We start from the raw sequence: 20,058 nt of genomic DNA, 5'->3' as shown, positions 1-20,058 counted from the left end.
GAGCTGGTATAGTACTTTAAACATCATACAAAAATAGATGTTTTTTTCTCTTCCTAGGCACTAGGAATGGAAAACATAAGGAAGAGAAGAAGAGTTTATTCTATGACAGGAATAAAAAAAAGTTGTCTATCACTAATCAGAGTAATCAATACCTGCTTCACCCTCTTAACACCTCTTCTCCCTCTCCAACTCCTACCTCCTTTCCCTTTATTCTCCCAGTGTCTGAGAGGGAAAAAAGAAAAAACAATAAAAAAAAAAAATCTTATCCTTTGGTCAAATTGTCCCACCAGCTTCAAATCTCCTTTCTCCAGAGCCTCTGCTGTTCAAGTATGACCTTGAACCACTGGAGGAAGCATGGCATCCCCTTTCTTTTCTGTGTTCCCTTTCTTCTAACCCTTCCACAAGGGGAAATTATTTTTTGTTTTAGTAGTTAAACATAATGTCCAAAACCTAGCTGGCAATATACCTAACATACAGGTATTAATATGACCATGTCAATTTAAAGAAATAATAAATTCCAACCATCAAGAAGGTTAAAAAAAAGTTTTTAGCTTGATAACAAAGTCATTTCATCTCAATTAAATGTTAACACATCATTAAGTGCATGGCTCTAAACCAGCATTTTCTGGTTTTATTTCTTCACTTTTTTTTTGGGGGGGGGGGTAACATAAACAGCCACATTCAGATAAGATACGAAACAAGAGAAGGTATAAAATATTTATTTTTTTTAAAATTGAAGAAAAAAGTACAGTTAAAGAGGGAATTAAGAAAACTATTAGAAAAACCGAATTTAGCACTGAAATAGAAATTTACAAGTTTGTGTTTACTTAGGAAAAAAGTCATCAATGTGTTTATTACAGATGGTTTCTCATATGAAGACTGCTTTCAACAGGAATTTCTGAATGCAGCTGGACGCCTTGTAGAGATGACATTTATAAAAGTGCTGCTTTTGGTAAGATTTTTTAGAATGTGAATTTCAGATTTTGTCTCTTTGCTACATATTACCATCTGCTTTGCTACAGTAGTACCCTTAGCATTGTCAGGCTTTTCATTTATCCTCAGCTGAAATTTCCTTTGTGTATTATCTCATCCTAATAGAATGTGAGCTGCCTGAGAGCAGGGACTATCTTTTGTATTGATATGCCTAGCACCTTGCACATAGTAAATCCTTATTAAGAGGTTTTTCATTAATTTTTGTCATTTACATTACTTGAATAATGCATGACTTGAAGTTCCTTTTTCTCATTTTCTCCATTCTTATTCAATGAATCTCCAGTCTCCTCAAATACATATCAATCCCAACTCACAAACTAGGTTGGATGGTTATTTTGTATATTTTTGACTCAAATGTAGAAGACAGAATTAAGCTATTATAAAGTATGACCCTAGATTGAAGTCCATAGAATTTGAAAAGCATTGCTTACACCCTGCATCACATACCCATGCCCCACATTGTTACAAATATAATGGAAAACAAAAAGCCTCCAGAAGCTTTTTTTTGTTTTGTTTTGTTTAAAACTTAAATACAAAATAGAAAAAAATATTGTCATGTGCACATTAGAGCATAAGAGAGGATTCAAAAGACAAAGCAATAAATTCCATTTCAAAAAAGCAAATAAATATTATATATTGTGTTTAGTTGTCCATCTTTCCTTCCTCATAGTTTTTTTGTTCTCTACTATATAGTTTTTACTTTATTCTTTTTTCTTCTTCCCTCCTCCCTTACCTTCTACAAGAAGTCTATAATTAAACATAGATATCTGTGATTATACAAACACACACATCTATAAACATAGACATGTATAATCATATACATATATACACATATGCATTTATGTAAATCTGTTCTATATTTTTCCTGTTTCATTGAAGATGGAAAATATATCTTTCATAAATCCAAATTTTTCCATATTTTTATAGATCTACCAACTCATCATTTCTGACCACACAGCAATATTCTAACCTTGTGCTATCTAGTTATTTTAAATATTGATTATATTGCTTAATATGGCTGCCATATAGTTGTATCCATGTTTTTTCTTTTGATTAAATCTTTTTATTTTAACTTTCTCATTAATTACTGCTTCTGCATTTTTTTCCTAATAACTTCTACTCCTAATTATTATTATATTTGTGTGTATCTCTTATTTCTTATCTCTGGTGACTTCTATGCTTTGCTTCTACTCATTACTTTATCTAGCAATTACTTAACCTAATCCCACTCCAAGTATCTCTCCTTTATCCTTTCCCCCCACACTTTCCCTCCTTTTTCCCATTCCCATTAATCTATACACTTTATCTTATTCCTGTTATTCTGCATACCCTTCTAATATGTTATTCTCTTTTTAACCCTGATCTGATGTGAGGAGAGTTCTCTCTAAAAAGCTTTTCTAATCCTTTCCTCCCTCTCTATCCTCATACCTTCTTATTTCTTTCTTACTTTAGAAGACTTTTTATAACCTTCAAAGATAATATATAAGATATATATATATATATATATATATATATATATATATATATATATATATATATATAAAAATATATATATATATATATATTTCTGAATGTATGTATGTGTTGTTTCCTCTTTAACTCATTCCCAATGAGAATTACGTTCCAGAACTACCAGCCCTTCTCCTCCATTTAATTCCTCTATATTTTCTACATGGTATTGCTTTTTAGAGTCATGTCACATTCTGCTCCACCCAAATCTTTCTTTCAAACTACCCAATTACTAATGATAATATTAAATATACAATTTACATTCCGATATATAAAGCATATTTTGTCCTTATTGAGTGCCTTGTAATTAATTTTTGATGTTTATATTAATATTTATCTCAGATCTTATATGTCAAATTTTCTATTAAGTTCAGATCCTTTTGCAACAAAATCCTGAAAGTCTGTTAATTCTGTAAATTATAAATGTTTATGCTTAACTTTGCTGAGATATCAATAAGATCAGGGGTGAAACAAGGTTACCCACTATCACCATTACTATTAAATATTATATTATAAATGCTAGCTTTGGCAATAAGAGAAGAAGATTAAAGGAATTAGAGTAGGTAATGAGGAAATTAAATTAACACTCTTTGCAGATGATATGATGGTATATTTAGAGAACCTAGAGAATCAACTAAAAAACAATTAGAAATAATCCACATCTTTAGCAGTTACAGGATACAAAATAGATCCACATAAATCATTAGCATTTTAATAATTATTTTTATTTTATATAATTATTTATTTTATAAATATTTTTATAATAAAACCCAACAGTAAGAAATACAAAGAGAAATTCCATTTAAAATAACTGTCAATAGTATAAATATTTGGGAATCTATCTGCCAAGGGAAAGTTAGGAACTATATGAGGAAAACTACAAAACACTTTCCACACAAAGTCAGATCTAAACAATTGGAAAAATATCAAGTGCTCTTGAACAGGTCAAGCAAATATAATAAAGATGGCAATACTACCTAAACTAATCCTTTTATTTAGTGCTATACCAATCAAATTTCCAAGAAACTATTTTACTGACCTAGAAATAATAACAACAAAATTCATCTGGAAGAACAAAAGGCCAAAAATTTCAAGGGACTTAATGAAAAAAAAAAAAAAAAAAGCAAATAAAGGTGGCCTAGCTGTAGCAGACTCTAAAACTATATTATAGAAGCAGCAGTCATCAAAACCATTTAGTATTGACTAAGAAATGGAGCAGTGATCAGTGGAATAGATTAGATTCACAGAAGAAAATAGTCCATGACTATAGCAATTTAGACTTTCTACCTAACTTTCCTGAGACATAATAGTCTCCAATATAGAATTCTTTTAGAAGGCAAGTATAAAAATCATTATCAATTTGTTTAAAATTATTCTAGATACATAAAACTTTATTCTAAATCCTTTGTTTTAAAACAAATCTGTTTTCACTCAGAAGAAAAGTTTAAAAATTAAAAAAAAATAAAATTGCCAGAATTGTCTGCAAACTACCCAAACCTGATGAAGATATTTTATCTTCTATTTAAAATGTCTACTCACTGCTTCTTAACTCTCTATCGTTATTTAACAGATAATCATTATTTAAAGTTGACTTCTGTCTTTAGTTTGCAGAACAAATGGCATAGTTCTGCAAAGACTGAGATAACAAACAAATCTGTTCTGCTCTACAATTCACAAATGCTAATTCACTAGTGTAAGCAAACCAGAAGTCTCATTGGAAAGAAAATTTCTATGAATTCATTCTGGCAATTGGAACATTCTTACAGATGGTATAGTAAGAATCTGTCATACTCTTGTTCTTAATAAAACCTTCATATTTGAATTGATATAGAAGGGTCCATTTTTTGTTTTTATTTTAAATAGAAAAAGAATGATTTTTAAGAAAATTCTAACTTCCCTCACAATCTAGGGAAGGAAAGACCTGGTTACTATAATGAAAGTAATATGGATATGAGTTCAATTAAATTTAACAATTATTATTAAACACTTGCTATATGTTATTCACTGTACTAGATGTCAAGGATCCAATTGTGTAAAAAATGTGCCAGACTATGTTTTGATCAGGAAAAATTATAAGTCATTTTTCAGCTCATGTCCGTATATGGATACAGAAGTTGGCATACATGGGGCAGGGTCAAACCAGAAGAGTGTCATGAGTGTTTGTATCGCAGACTAAGAAGATACCTAGGGATATTAGACCAAGGAAAAATGAAGCCATAGGCCTATTGTTATGTACTGGGCAAGAATCAGAAATAGAGGCAAGAAGCAACTGTAGCTCTGACTCTAGAAATAGAAGTTTCAGATCCAACTTATTCAGACTTGGTCTGAATTCTAAAATTGAGTAACTAGAACAGATTGTTTCTACTGAAAGGGAACTTGTAATTCTGTTCATCTTAATATTCATAGCCTTCTAATTGGTTCTGTTGCACTTGATTTCAGTTCAACCTGGGCAAATCCACAATTGTGTTATACAGGACCCATACAGGACCCAAGTCAGAATCTTGCAAAAGTCAGATCAAGAGGACAGTATTCAAATTTTGCCCTGAATAAGACTTCTTGGAGTACCTGGAAAACTTTCAGGTCTCCAGATAGGGCTGCTCCTAAGATAGTTAAGAAGACAAAACTCCATACCCAAGGAAAGGAGTAGAACCTAAGAAAATAAAAAATAGGACTAAATAAAGCTCAGACGTTGTCTTCAGAAATTCCCAGGACTTGCCCCTAATATAAAGTTCAAAGGCAAGAATAAAGACTGAAAAAAATGAATAAAGGAAAAAAGAATATTATTATTAAGAACAATTAGGTTGACTGGGAGTTGAAAGATACAAATTCAGAAGGCAATGAACTAAACCCTCAGAAAAACACAACTTGAACACCAATGCAGCTAAAATTCCTGGACAAAATGGAGAAGTTAAAAATTAATTTATAAATGAAATGAGAGCACTTGAAAAAAGAAGTATAATGGAAATGAGAGCTATAAAGGAAAGACTTGTATAAGAAATTAAATGCTTAGCACAGACAATACTCTTGTACCATTCTAGTGGCTCTCATTCACTCCCAGAATCAAATGCAAAATATTCTGGCATTCAAAGCTCTTTACAATCTATTCCCTTTCTACCTTTCTGGTCTTATGCTTTGCTCCCTATCCTGTACTCTTCAATCCAGTGATACTGGCCTCCTGGCTTTTCCACAAATAAGCCACTCCATATTTTGGCTTTAGATATTTTTTCTGCCTGTCCCACATGCCTGGAATACTCTTCTTACTTAATTTCACCTACTGACTTTCTGGGGTTTTTTTTAAGCCCCAACTAAAATTCCAGCTTTTAGGGAGGAATCCTTTCCCAACTTCTCTTAATTTGGATCTCTTTCCTCTATTAATTATTTTCTACTTATCTTGTACAAAGCTTGCTTTGTATATATATATATATTAGTTTTATGTTGTCTCCCCAATTATATTGTAAGCTCCTTGAAAGAAGGTATTGTTTTTGCCTATTTTTTGTATGCCCAGCACTTAGTACAGTGCCTGGTACATAACGTAACAAACATATATGTTTATGGACTACTCATCAAATAAGGAATAGCTAGACAAATTATCTAGCTGCCCTAGAGCCCTGGTTAAACTGTGGTGCATGATCCCATATGGGTTTTGGTAACTGAATGTGGAGGTGATAAAATTATGATTTATTTGTTTGAATTGTATACCTTTTTTATATACCTATATACTAGAGTCACATAAAAATTTCTCAGGTTAAAAGAGATTGCAAGTGGAAACAGTTTAAGAAGCCATACCCTAGAGTACAAGACTAGGGAGTAGAGGTAGGAGAGGAAAATGAAGGGAAGGTGAAGTTGAGTGAGCCCAGAAAGAGTGACCTATATTGCATATATATGTTGTAAGCATCTATATCTATATCTATATCTATGTGTCTATCTATCTATTCTTATTTAATCTTTTTAGGATCTTAGATATGACACTCAGAGGTCATCTAATCCTAACCCTTTACTTTTCAAAGGAGAATATTGAGACCTTACAAGGTTAAGTGAGTTCCACAAAATCATTAAGGTAGAGGTATCAGAGGTATGATTTGAACAGAGGCCCTTCAGAGCCACTTCTATTTTCTACTGCAACATGAGTTCTTCTAATAGAGGAAAAAAATTAATTTTTATCCTTAGGCTGCTTTCCATTTTTCAGTTAAAAATAAATGTTTATGTGTATACTATTAGTTTACTAAGGTCATTTATGATCATTATTAATAGAATTATAGAACATTAGGACTGAAAAGTGTAGTGTTCTTGTTGGTTTTCTAGAGGTCTCTAGACCAGGCTTTGTTTCAGTTGAGTCATCACCACAAGAATAGCCAGATGTTAAAGTCCAAATTCTTTATTATCTCCTTTACAATCTAGTTCTCTGGCCTGGCGCTGGGGCTAGCTTTCTTAGAGGCCTTCTGGAGTCTTGGTTTCAGTGGAGAGCTAAGGAGGAAGCTAGCCACCACTATGGTGTGAGATGGGATGAATGAATTTGGCTCTGAGTCCCCAGGTTTGTGCTTCAGCCTCCAGCCACCAACAAAGGTGGATGATGGAATGAATCTGTTTCTCAGTCCCAGCTGGCTGTTATATACTCTATTCTAATTACATTATCATAGGTGTGAATCTTGTGGAACTATATTAAGTACTAAGTACATGCCCTGAACTAGAGAACTATTAATCACCATGCTAAACTAGATAATCATTGTCTTATTAATTCCACCTAGGTAGCACTTGTAAGGATCCTTGTTTTAAGTACAAGAGTTCTGGCCCATAACAGAAAAGGATAAGAGAGAATTTTCTAATTCAATCTCTTCATTTTATAGATAAGGAAATTGAAACCCTGAAAGGCTTCATAATTTGTCTGAGGTCATAGTGCTAATTTTGGTGGAATTAGCAACTAAATCCATGTTACCTAAACCTCAGTCCAAGAATGTTCATATTGTACCCTGTGCTGCTTTGCCAATTAACATTCAATTTTAAAAATGTGCCTTTTTCAGGATTTCTGTGTAGTTGCATAATGTCATAATATAATCAATAAATTAGTCCAAAATCCTTAGAATAATTTATTCTTCCCCATAATTTCACCCACATTAACATCTGTTAAATTTCTAAGCAAATTTTGACAGATATATAGTTGAAAGTCTCAAATACAATGGTTTTCATTCTTACAAGTTAATTAATTTAATTCAGTTAATACTCTTTGGTGGAAGCATTTTAACAACACACAAGAGAATTCAATACATCAGCTCAAGTAACTATGATGCTCTATTGCCTTTTCTCTATATTTTTCCTGTTAGTTTCCTGTACAAATCAATATACCTCATCTACCCCTAAATCCTTAGGCAACCATTTAAACACTGGCAAACTTCTGGGTCCCCTAAAGAAGTAAGTCCAAAGGTGGTCATCATATTCGTGGTCCATTTTTACCCATCTATGTTTTCGGCCTGTAAATTCATTTGCAGGGGACTCTCACTGCCACTAGACCTGATTTAACTTTGTATCCTTGCGCCAAATCCTAAGAGGTTGCAGGGGAACTCTATGTGACTCTCTGTACCCCGAATCCTGCCACTAGACCTCAGTTAATCCTATTGAGGTATATATTTCATCATTTGGTATTTATCTCATTATTTAGGTTCATGTTCCTCATCAATGATTGATTTGGAATGTAGTTTACGCATGGTGTGTTTGTCATAGGGTCCCGTTCTCAGTTCTATCCTGTTCTGCATTTTTAGTCTTTCAATATTTAACATCATATATAATGACACAGAAAGTTCTTCATATTTTATTGCTGACATGGAGCTGGGGAAAATGGCCAATAATTTGAATGGCATCAGAATTTAAATTTTAAAATCTCAAAAGTTTGGGACAATAGACTGAATATATTATCTGCCAATCATTGCAAAATTCTCTTAACCAAAGATAAAAAAATTACAAAATTCTAGAATATGGAAGATATCTTTTTTATAGCTTTTTATTTACAAGATATATGCATGGGTAATTTTTCAGCACTGACCCTTGCAAAAACCTCTTTTTCAATTTTCCCCCTCCTTCCCCCCATCCCTTTCCCTAGATGGCAGGCAGACACATACATGTTAAATATGTTAAAGTATATGTTAAATACAATATATGTATACATATCCATACAGTTATTTTGCTGCACAAGAAAAATTGGACTTAGAAATAAAGTAAAAATAACCTGAGAAGAAAATCAAAAATGCAAGGGACAAAAACAGAGGGAGTAGAAATGCTATGTTGTGGTTCACACTCATTTCCCAGAGTTCTTTCGTTGGATGTAGCTGGTTCTCTTCATTGTTGAACAAATGGAACTGATTTGGTTCATCTCATTGTTGAAAAGAGCCATGTATGGAAGATATCTTAATGGTAGTTTAATTGGGGTTAAAAAAAAATGAAGAGTTTAGTTAGTTGAATATAGCTCAAATGGCAGTGTGATGAGGCAGCAAAAAAAATGTTAATATAATTGCAGGAAATGTAAAGATATCAAGTGTTCAGAAAAAGAGATACTCTAATTAGATCACACTTGGAGTGTTGTTTTAGTTTTATATGCTATATTTGAAGGACATTTTCACACCGGACACAGTTTTTTGTTTTGTTTTTTTCTTAAGAATAAAACACATTCTAGAATCCCAAGGGGTCTAAAAGTGTTGAAGTAACTGGGAATGTTTGTTTAGCCTGGAAAAGAGATTTTGGTAAAGGAGGAAGATGTGACTCTTTTCTTAAATATTTGAAGGACTTGCATGTTAAAAAGCAATATTAGACTTTTTTTTTCACAGCTCCATGGAGCATAATTAGGTAAAAATTAAGAGAGGTATATTTGATTTGCTTCAAAGAAGCACTCCCTAATTTCATTTTGTGCAATAAAAATTTATTGAGCTATATATTAGGTGCTACCTTGATTCATTTGAAAAGTATTAAGCATTACAGGCTTGTGCTAGGTGCAGGCTCTGTTCTCATTATGTTGATTTTTAATAGAATTCAACATTTGAAGATAGAGAAATATATAATAATTTAAGGTTATATTATGTTGATATAGTCTAGAACTATTCAAACCCAAATCCAAGGACAAGTAGAATCCCCAGAGAGGGGATACTTTGTTGCTATTAAATCATTTTCAGGTGATTATTGTTTCCTGTGAACTAGTCTATGCAAGTTCAAAGAAACTTATCACCAAAAGATTGGTGGACTGATTTTGTGTTTGTATGTGTATGAATACCTCATGATAACTGTTTATTAAAGTAGAGGGATTTCTATGATCAGGAGAAAATGTGCCTACACTGATAAAATCAGGAATCTTCTTATGTATTTAAGTTATTTTATTCTATTTTTTCAGTTCTGTCTAATTCTTTGTGATCCCATTTGGGATTTCTTGGCAAAGACATGGAGGGGGGAGTTTGCCATTTTTTCTCTAGTTCATTTTACAGATGAGGAACTAAGGCAAACAGGATTAAGTGACTTGCTCAGAGTGACACAGCTAATGTCTAGGGCCAGATTTGAACTAAAGAAGATGAATCTTTTTGACTGAAGCCTGGCACTCTGTGCCACCTAATTGACTTTATTTGATTATTAACTTAATAATGGGTAATAATAATAATGAATAATAATAATAATAATAATAATAATGGGTGATCAATAAGTACTTGTTACATGGGTGAATAGTTACAAATTATTTGCCACCATTAAATCCACATTTGCAGAGGACTGGGTGGGGGGTAAGAGAACTATATGCTGGACACATGATGGTGATGATAATGCTAGATAGCATTTATAGAGCACTTTAAGGTTTGCAATAATATTCCATAACATTCATATACCATAAATTATTCAATCATTCCCCAATTGGTGGGCATCCAATCAATTCCAATTCCTTGCCACCACAACAAGAGCTGCTACAAACATTTTTGCACATGTGGGTCCTTTTCCCTCTTTTATGATATCTTTGGGATCCAGACACAGTAGAGATATTGCTGGATCAAAGGATATGCAGAATTTTATAGTCCTTTGGGAATAGTTTCAATTTGTTCTTCAGAAGGGTTGGATCATTTCACAGTGCCACTAACAATACATTAGTGTCCCAGTTTTTCCACATCCCCTCCAAGATTTATCATCTTTTCCCGACATTTTAGCGAATTTGATAGATATGAAGTGGTACCTCAGAGTTGTCTTAGTTTACATTATTCTAATCAATAATAATTTAGAGCATTTTTTTCATATGACTATAAATGACTAATTTTTTTCATCTGAAAATTGCCTAGAATATTTATTTTTAATGTTTATTTTTCAATTCACTTTTATTTTATATATAGAATTATATAGCCAAGTATAGATTGACTCAGGGAAACAGAAAATTTCCCCAGCTGCAAGGCTCCAGGCAAAAAACACTTGGGGAATGATAGCAGCCGAATTTTTAGAAGTTAGGTACTCTAACTTGATCAATCAGCCAAAAAGCAACCTGATGGTAGAAAGGGATTACAATTGGGAAGAATAGAGATTTTATAATCCGATGGAAGGGCAGTGTCCAGTGCAAGCAGCTTCAATTTAATCGCCAGGTGATAAGGAGAGATCTAGAAAGTGGTGAATGGAAGGTTAACTGCTTGGGGGAGAAAGAAGGTTTGCTTGTATCTCTACAGATAGAGAAGGAACCAGCTGGTTGCTAACTAGCTATATTAGCCTTGTCCATCAAAGAGAGACAGAAAAAGAGAAGACCCAAGAAACAAAGAAGAAGGATTAACTAGCCTCGTGGTGGTCCTCCTGCCTTCATCACTTCTCCGCTAAGACCAAGGACTCCAGCTGGTTCCAAGATCCTCCAGAGAGCTAGTCTGGACACTATATTTTAATCACCTTGGTGTGGGGTCTCTAGAAAGCAGGACATTACAGCCAAGCAAAACAAATTTATGTGTTGACCAAAGAACACAGAGATGAAAGGAACAATATAGGATATCTAGCTCAATCCTTTCATTTTACACATGAGAATTGGCATTCAGGGAAGTTAAGTGACTTGAAACATAGGTCCTTAATAAATGCTTAGTGAAGGAATGAATGAATACTGAGAAACATGGATCAGTTTTGAGCAAAAGCATCATAGGTATGTGAGGATGAAAAGTCAGCTGGTGAAAGCAAGAGAAATCAAAATCAACAAACAGGACAGTTACTAAAATGACCATAGATTACATATGCCAGTTTAATGAAGGAAATTAGATAGCAATATCAATATTAATAGCTACAGTAAATATTTATTGAGGACTTTGTAGAATAATTCTGCTTACTAAGACAAACTGTCCATGATAAGAGGGACAAACTTAACCATGAAGGTCCAACCTTCTTTCTCAATTTCTGGAACTAACCAGTAGATCTAAGTCCAAGATTCCTAATCTGGGGTCTGTGAACATTAAAACATATATTTTTGGTGACAATATTCTTATATAATTAGTTTCATTTGTACTTCTATGTGTTTTGTGCATCTAAAACATAATACTGAGAAAGACTTCATAGACTTTATCAGCCTGCAAGGGGAGTCATGATGCCCCCCAAAAGTTAAGAACTTTAGATTTAGGTTTTGTTTTAAGATGGTTGTTCTAATCTTCCAATAAATGAGTTTGCCCTTGTACTAGACCAATCCTGAAGAAATGTTAGATTCACTGCATTTCATAGTCCTCTTTGTATCCTTGCAGATTGATGAGAATTCATTACTTTTAATTCAACTCAGCCATTTAAGGAAAGCCACATAAATTCTTTCTCTTATGGTATCTTACCTCTCTTGTCCTCATCTCTCATCTTTCCTTCAAAATATAATAATCAAATAAATGTCATTGCTTTTGAGGAGGAGCCATTGCTTTGCCATATGGTTCTACTTAATATTCCTGTGACTTCACCTTTTCTGGTCATCCATCATTCTCCTATGTGTATGACTTCCCCCTATTCCCCCTTCAAAATGGGAGCTGGCTTAAATTTTTTTAAAAAAAATTTTACATTTTAAAATTGAAAAAAACATTTTTTTTTGTATTTGTATCCTCAGCTCTTAGCATAATGTTTTAAAAACATTAAGGGGCTAATAAATCCTTTTAATTCATTCATGGTGATTTTGGGGCTTCCCAAGGAATGCTAATGGCTGTTCAAAATTCCAAGTAATCTTAGAAATATTTTGTTTTAACATCAGCATGATTTATAAGCATACATCCACATCAATTACATTCTACACAAGTAAGGACATGAGGAGAGCTACACTTAGAAGCATACAGCCCTACAATAGCTAGGGTTTTTTGTTTTTGTTTTTTTTGTTGTTTTTTTTTTTAACTTCTGCTCTCCTTTTTAGCTATGCTAGCTTAGATTGGTAGCCTTAGAGAAATCATAGGTTAGTGCAGGCATGTGAAGGTTTAGTCTTTAAAAATGCTAATCATTAAGATATTTTATCCTAATATTTCTAGAATTCCTATTGTATTATCTGAAGAAAGAAGAAAAAGTAGATCATTTTTCTCTACCCAGACAATTCTAATTCCCCCCTTCTTCTCCCCTCCCTATCCTATAAAGAATTCTCATTTATTCTTTCTTAGCTGCTTTCTCATTGCAATTAGCTCTCGGACTCTTGCTAAGGACAATGAGAGCTCTAAAGTCTGCTTACTTTGTTAGGAGAATGTCAAAATAGTTTTAGCTCATTAATACCCAGGCAGGGCAACATACATCATATAGGGGGAGAGGCCTTTTTTCCCCTCCTGGCTTAACTTTTTTTTTTCTTTTAATCTCATATTTGAGTGTCTCTCCCCTCTCTTCCCTATGTCTCTCCTATATGAGATGAAATTAAACGAGGAACAGATTCCTTTTTTTTCTAATTTGTTGGGAGAGGACAGGAAGAGGGAGAGAGACACAGAGACAAACAGAGAAAGAAACAGAGACAGAGACAAAGAGACACAGAGAGAGACAAAGACAGAGAGACACAGAGAAAGACAGAAACACACACACACAGAATGAGAATGGGAAAGTGTCCAGCATCCTTTGGTTTAGAAAACTTGGCATTACTGTAAGTTTCTTCATGGAGCTTTCATTTGTCACTATCTTCACGTTCAACGGAAACCAATTTGAATGTTCCATTGTGCGTTTTTCTTTTTCCTTTTCCCAGTCTTATATTACTATTGCCAAAATTTCAAGCTAAACCTGAAAGACCCTCTCTCATTTTTTTGCTTCCTCCCCTTTTCTCTCCCCCCCATCCCTAAAGAACCCTCCCCAGCCTAGCTCCATAAGGGATAAGGGCCGCAGTGTGCCGGGTGGGTGGTGCCTGTCCTACTCTGCTGACCCAGTGGCCTGAGCCAATCACAAAGAGGATTGGGCCCCTTGCTCCTCGATTCCATTCCTCCTCCCCATCTCCAGGCTCCTAGAAAGAGGGACGGAGGAGGGGTGGAGATTTCAGCTCTAATCCTTGCTCTTTGCCCGCCTCTTCTTCAAATAAGAAGCTGGAGTTGAATTGCTGGGGAATATTCTAAACCTTAGGGCTAGGAAAATCTAGCTTATCTTCTCAGTTGTCTGAAGCTAGAGAGGGAGGTTTAAAAAAAAAAAAAAAGAATGGTGGAGGCTTTCTGTGCTACCTGGAAACTGACCGACAGCCATAACTTTGATGAATATATGAAGGCACTAGGTAAGTAAAACACATGAATAAATCTTTTTGAAAATCACAGTGTGTATATATATATATATATATATATATGTGACTTTATGATTCTTTTTTCAACTGCTTGTATAGATTAAAAAAAGAAGCTGCAACTCCAGTATCCAATTATAAGACTTTTTTTCCTGAAGATTAAAGGACCAAAATAATGTAAATACAGCCTTTATAATCTGCCCTCTTCTTAAATCTGGACTCTTCTGATTGGGTTGTGCTTACCATTTGATTCTAAAAAGAGCTTGAAGATATTTTGATTTTTTTCCTTTGATTTCATCAGCATTCAGTTATTTTGGCAGATAAAATCATGTTACATGACTAAATATTTCATTATGCTTTAGGATATCTTGATTTCCAATATAAGGTTTGGGGTGGAAGTGAGAGGAAATGGAAAAATAAGGAAAGGTTTTGAAAGTTGTCTGTCTGAAAGTTGCAAGCTCTCATTGCAAGCCCAGTAGCTTTTAGATGTCTGAGAGTAATTTGTATCATTTCTCCTTGGTTCTTTAGGAGTGGGCTTTGCCACTAGGCAGGTGGGGAATGTGACTAAACCAACAGTGATAATCAGTCAAGAAGGGGACAAAGTGGTGATCAGGACTCAGAGCACCTTCAAGAACACAGAAATCAGCTTCCACTTGGGAGAAGAATTTGATGAAACAACTCCAGATGATAGAAACTGCAAAGTAAGTAATTTGACTTCTTTCCAGAAAGGGAAGAGCCAGGGTGAAGTTATTAAAGAGGGAATTTTAAACTTTAGGATGTAGAGACAAAAGGAAAGCTATTCAAAAGTGGAATGGACCACTTTGGAAGTGGGAGTTTCCCCATCATGCTTCCTAAAGAGGATGGATGACCACTAGTCATTCATCTCCATCTCTCCCTCTCTCTTCCTCCTTCTTTTTCTCTCCCTTCCTCCCTCTCTCTCTCCCTCCTTCCCTCTTTGTCTCTCTTTCTGAAATTCTTTTTAAGGTGAGGGTAGAATTAAGTGACCACTAAACTCTCAACTTAGAAATTCGGTGTTTAAAGACTTCATGTATTTCTTTTCTGTGGGGGATTTCAATTCAGTAGTGAGGAGCCCAGGAAGGAATTATTTTCTACCGGGAAGACTTCCATCTTACGGCTGGTTCTTGAGATTTCAGATCAACTGTACTGATCCATGATCTATTTTGAGTTCTATCTCTAGTTGAAATTTTCCCATCCACAAGCTTTTATCCTGTTATTTTCCCTCATTTTTCTATTTGAACTGTATTCCTCAAACTGCAACCTCTGAAATATACTCTCAAAAGAAGGGAACACGCATTCCTTCTAAAGTCTTTGAGAAAATGAGATGAATAATAATTTTTTTTTTTCACTTCAAGGCTTCATTTAAATGCAAATGGTATAGAGATGAATGATTATTTGTTTTGGTAAGGAATTTTTAATTTCTGATACATGAAGGCATTGGATTTTGAACAAAGAAACAACTTTAATAAAATGATTAATAATAGATTATATAATTCATCTTTTAAAGATATAATTCATTGAAATAAAACAATGGTGATTCCAGTCACAAATTGGGATCTTACCATGACACCAGTCGTTGTTCAAGTTGTTTTCAAACAGATCAGATTCCTTCAAACAGAAGTTAAAAGCTATGTTGCTTCCCTTTAGACTTAATCTAATTAACCATTTCTACAGTTGTTTTAGTTCTGTTGTGTTTTTGTTCTTTGTAGTCTGTTGTGAGCTTGGATGGTGATAAGCTAGTTCATGTTCAAAAATGGGACGGCAAAGAGACAAACTTTGTAAGAGAAATTAAGGATGGCAAAATGGTCATGGTGAGTAAGAACAGTGTATTCTGTTTAAACTTTATTTGGTGTACAATATACAACATGAACAGCAAAAAATATATTAGTTTGTGTAAAAAGAATCCTCCTCCCCCCATAACTCTCTTGTTTGAAATACAGGAGATAAGTATACAAAAAGTCAATCTAGTTGTATATTAAGTAGAGCAAATTTACTGTTGTTGCTGGTAGTTATAGTATGTGAGAAAAAAGACTGATAGAAAGGAATATCTAAACTTCAAATGAAATAAAATTCTGCATATGAACAATAAAATATAAATAAAAATATGAAAATCAGTAATGTTTTATAATGAGAAGTTTACAAATCCAGTTGATGAGCAACAAGAACATGTTATCACTAATATATGTATGTATATTTAAAAGATTAATGTAATTAAAATATTGATATTCAATATTTTCAGTAATAAAAAGATACAAATATGTGCTAGCAAAATAAACAAAAACTAATTTTTGAATTTAATTTCCTCAACTAATTATGTTAAACAGAAGTGTCTTTACAAGTATAAAAAATATATTTTGACCTATATATTTTGGACAACTTAATGTATAATGTGAAGCAATGATATTTTGGTGACATATATATTTGGGGGAACTCATTCATTCTTCCAGTTTTTCTTACCTATTTTTAAAAAGAATCAGAACACATAAAGGTTCTTGTTATTTGAATAATAAACTCTGAACACTTGAACCATCATTTATTTTGCTAGGAAATGCAAAAGCTCATTGGATTGCTGAGTGTGGAAGATAGAGAAAGGAAAAAGGGAAAAAATGTGATTAGATTTTCCTTCCTTATCCTAAGAGTGCATTTATCTAGAAAACATTAACCATAGATAAAATATTTGAGATCCCATCTCTTCACCCCCTACCATAGTAGCCTAGATTTATATGATGTTATTTTTGCAAAGTTGAAAAAAATCTTACATACAACGGCAGGCAGTGAAATATTATCAAGCCCATTTCTCACAAGAGGAAATCAAAGTAGTTTTCTTCAGTTGATTTCTGTAACTTGCCCAATATAACTCAGCTATTAAATGTTGCCTCTTTTGACTTTAATTCTAATGTATTTTCCCCATATGTCTGTTTTAAATAAAGGTTCAACTGTAGTCAGTGAAGAATCATAAATCAAATTTCAAAGCAAATTGCAATGCAATGCAATAATTGCAGAAAAAAATTTGATGGAAGACATTGACAAACTGATCTCCTGCAGATAATGTCACATGTATTTATGTTTGTATATGGAATGACAAATCCTTAAGGAAAATGAGTTTGGCAAAGCATATAAACATCAATTTTTTTTATTTGACATCCATATGCTAGAAAATAGAAGCCATTACTTTGGACTACTTTAACCATATTTATAGCTCTGATCCTGAATTCCACCATCAAAAACAAAGGATCACACATTCACCTGGTAAATTAGTGTCCAACTATTACAGAGACTACATCTTTATCCAAAGAATTTTTGATTGTACAAAATCTGTCAAAAATTCAGTGATACTAAGCTTGGGAAGCTATGCTTTGCAAAACAAATCAAGGAAGTTCTATATTCAGATTCTTTTTCCTTTCTCTTTACGAAGACTGATTGTTGAACTTACCATTAATTTCCTTGTAGACAGCTGAAAAAATGATCTAGATACATCAGGTCCAAAGTTTAGGTCACCTCAGTTTTCTCAATTAAGACATTATGATAAAAGTGATATAGAAACCAAGATGTCAACAAGTTGACCTAATTTCAAATTTTGCTTCAGACACTTTTCTTGTGGTAATATTCAATATAATCTATTATTATTAATTTGATCATTTAAGATATAATTAAGATATCTGATTTGACCTGGTTCCCCTGTGAAGATTAATCTGCAATAGCTATATAAGTCAAATATTTAGAACTATATATGATCCTTTAAAAAAAAAATGCAGAACAATGTTCAGGGAAATTTTCAAGCATATGAGTTTTTAAGACTCCAGATAGTTTAAGCTACAATTTAAAATATAAGAAAATGCCTCCACTGATATGGTTTTTCTTGAATTTAAAGTCTTATTTATGTTTTAATATTCTAGACTCTCACCTTTGGAGATGTGGTGGCTGTTCGTCACTATGAGAAGGCATAAATAGCATCATGATGGCCTCCTGTCCAGATGAACACGTCAGGAGAATTTTTGTTTTTTTCTGTCACTCTAATATGAGTACCATTGAATCATCATCCTACTGATGTGAATGCCACTGATGTTGATCTGGAAGGTGATGAGCCTTTTAAAAATGTTGCTTGAGTCAGTTATCCCACTTGTAAATTGAATGCTTATAAAAACTTTGCATGGTCTTGGAGCCACATTTTTTACAAAAGAAAAATAATTTTTTTATGATTTGTGGGGGAAATTCAAGTCAAATAAAGATAAAATGTTAGAAATATGTCTAGCTTTGTGAATTAATGGAAGTTCTTTTGGAGGTAGGCATGAGGGCAGCTTATAACAAATTAGCCTTTTATAAAGGCTTATGGTTCTTAGAATCTCTTTGTGCAGAATGCCCCCCCAAAAAGCACAGCTAAGTACACTGAAGCCTTGTTCTAATACTATTCTTAGAGTCAATGCCAAATTATAGATAGATGAGAATATAATAAGGTATTTATGAAAATTAGATCCACTTACATAGTGGCCAAGATACATCTACTCTCTTGAGTTGTTAAAACTGGGCTTTAATATAGTCTAAGAAGCAGTATAGAATTGTCACATTTTATTCCTTAAAAAATAAACAAGAATAGAGGGAAAACTTTTCAGTTAAGATTTAAATTTGAAAAAACTTTTTTTTTCTGTTGTGCACTTCTTTGGGAGTCTGGCAAAGCCTATTGATGTCTTCTCAGAATGTTTTGTTTTTAAATGTATAAAATAAAATACATAGGGTTACAGAGGAAATCAATTCTATTTAAATAACATCTATATATCTATCTCTGTATATAAGAAACACACACACATACAAGTTCACAGATCCCAGGTTAAGAAGCTGTTTTGAGCTTAGCCCTTTTAAAAGAATTAACATTTTGTCTAACTTGATCTCTAGAGTAAAAAATACAGCATTTAAATTAGTATTCTTTTGATTTCTTGGGAATCCCTTACCATGTGATGTGAAAAAAAAAAAAGGGTAAACATTTTTCTGGGAAAAATATATTTCCATTGCAATGAACATAGATATTCTAAATCTACTTAAACCGTATATTCAGAAATGTTTGAAAATTATCTCAAAAGTATTGTGGATAATCTTAGTAGGATGCTGAATTATATTATAGCCAATGTCTAGTGGAATAATATTAAAATTTTGATAGGTATCTTGAATTAACATATGAATGAAAATAACTACATACAATCAGTTTACTGGCTGGTGAGATAGAGACCTGCCTGGGTAAGGAATCCCTACAGCTCTTCAAACACTCAATAGACTGTTATAATGTCTGAAATGTGTCAGTGAGATATTTGCCATACCATATTCTGACATCTGTGATTTCTAAACCCTGACTGAAAAATAATCAACTCAGATCTGTCTTATGATGTACACATCTATAATATTTGTTTCTGGCCTCCATTTCTATAGATGCAAATTTAGCACTTTGTGTAATTTCCATGACAATGGACTTACTTTTGTCATGGAGTAAAGGATGAATTCTTTTCCCTGTTAGGGGCTTGCTAAATGGGATGGAAAAAAAAAAAAGCTAAGCTAGAAAGCATTGGTGACAGAATTTGAATATAAAATAGCTAATATTGGCTATCTTCCTGCCCTCTCCTCAGATGCATTCAAGCTAATTCTTAAGTATTTTCTTCCTCACATCTTACCCTGTTTACATAGAAACAATAGCATACATTTATTAGCCCTTAACAATTTACAAAGCACTTTCTCATAGTATCCCTGTGCATTCAGTTGTGTGCATATTATTATTCCCAATAGCTGGAGTCCTGGAAACCCTAGTTTAGTTGGGCTGAGGGGCAGTGGAAGAGTTAGAGCAGCAGTAACAGTGACTGTCACATCAGATTTATCAGAAATGTTGCTCA

At 33.4% G+C, this 20,058-nt stretch overlaps 1 protein-coding gene across 1 annotated transcript; it reads left to right on the top strand.

The window, feature by feature from the left end:
- Positions 1–13,893: 13,893 nt before the first annotated feature.
- FABP7 (fatty acid binding protein 7) lies at positions 13,894–18,428 on the top strand. The gene is made up of 4 exons (XM_074309971.1): positions 13,894–14,164; positions 14,696–14,868; positions 15,895–15,996; positions 18,082–18,428. Exons 1-4 carry the CDS (start codon positions 14,092–14,094, stop codon positions 18,130–18,132), a joined length of 399 nt encoding a protein of 132 aa, XP_074166072.1. The 5' UTR covers positions 13,894–14,091; the 3' UTR covers positions 18,133–18,428.
- The last annotated feature ends 1,630 nt before the right edge of the window (positions 18,429–20,058 follow it).

Source organism: Sminthopsis crassicaudata, chromosome 4 (assembly GCF_048593235.1).
Source record: "Sminthopsis crassicaudata isolate SCR6 chromosome 4, ASM4859323v1, whole genome shotgun sequence".
NCBI classification, from domain to species: domain Eukaryota; kingdom Metazoa; phylum Chordata; class Mammalia; order Dasyuromorphia; family Dasyuridae; genus Sminthopsis; species Sminthopsis crassicaudata.
This window is presented reverse-complemented; position numbering and strand designations above follow the sequence as displayed.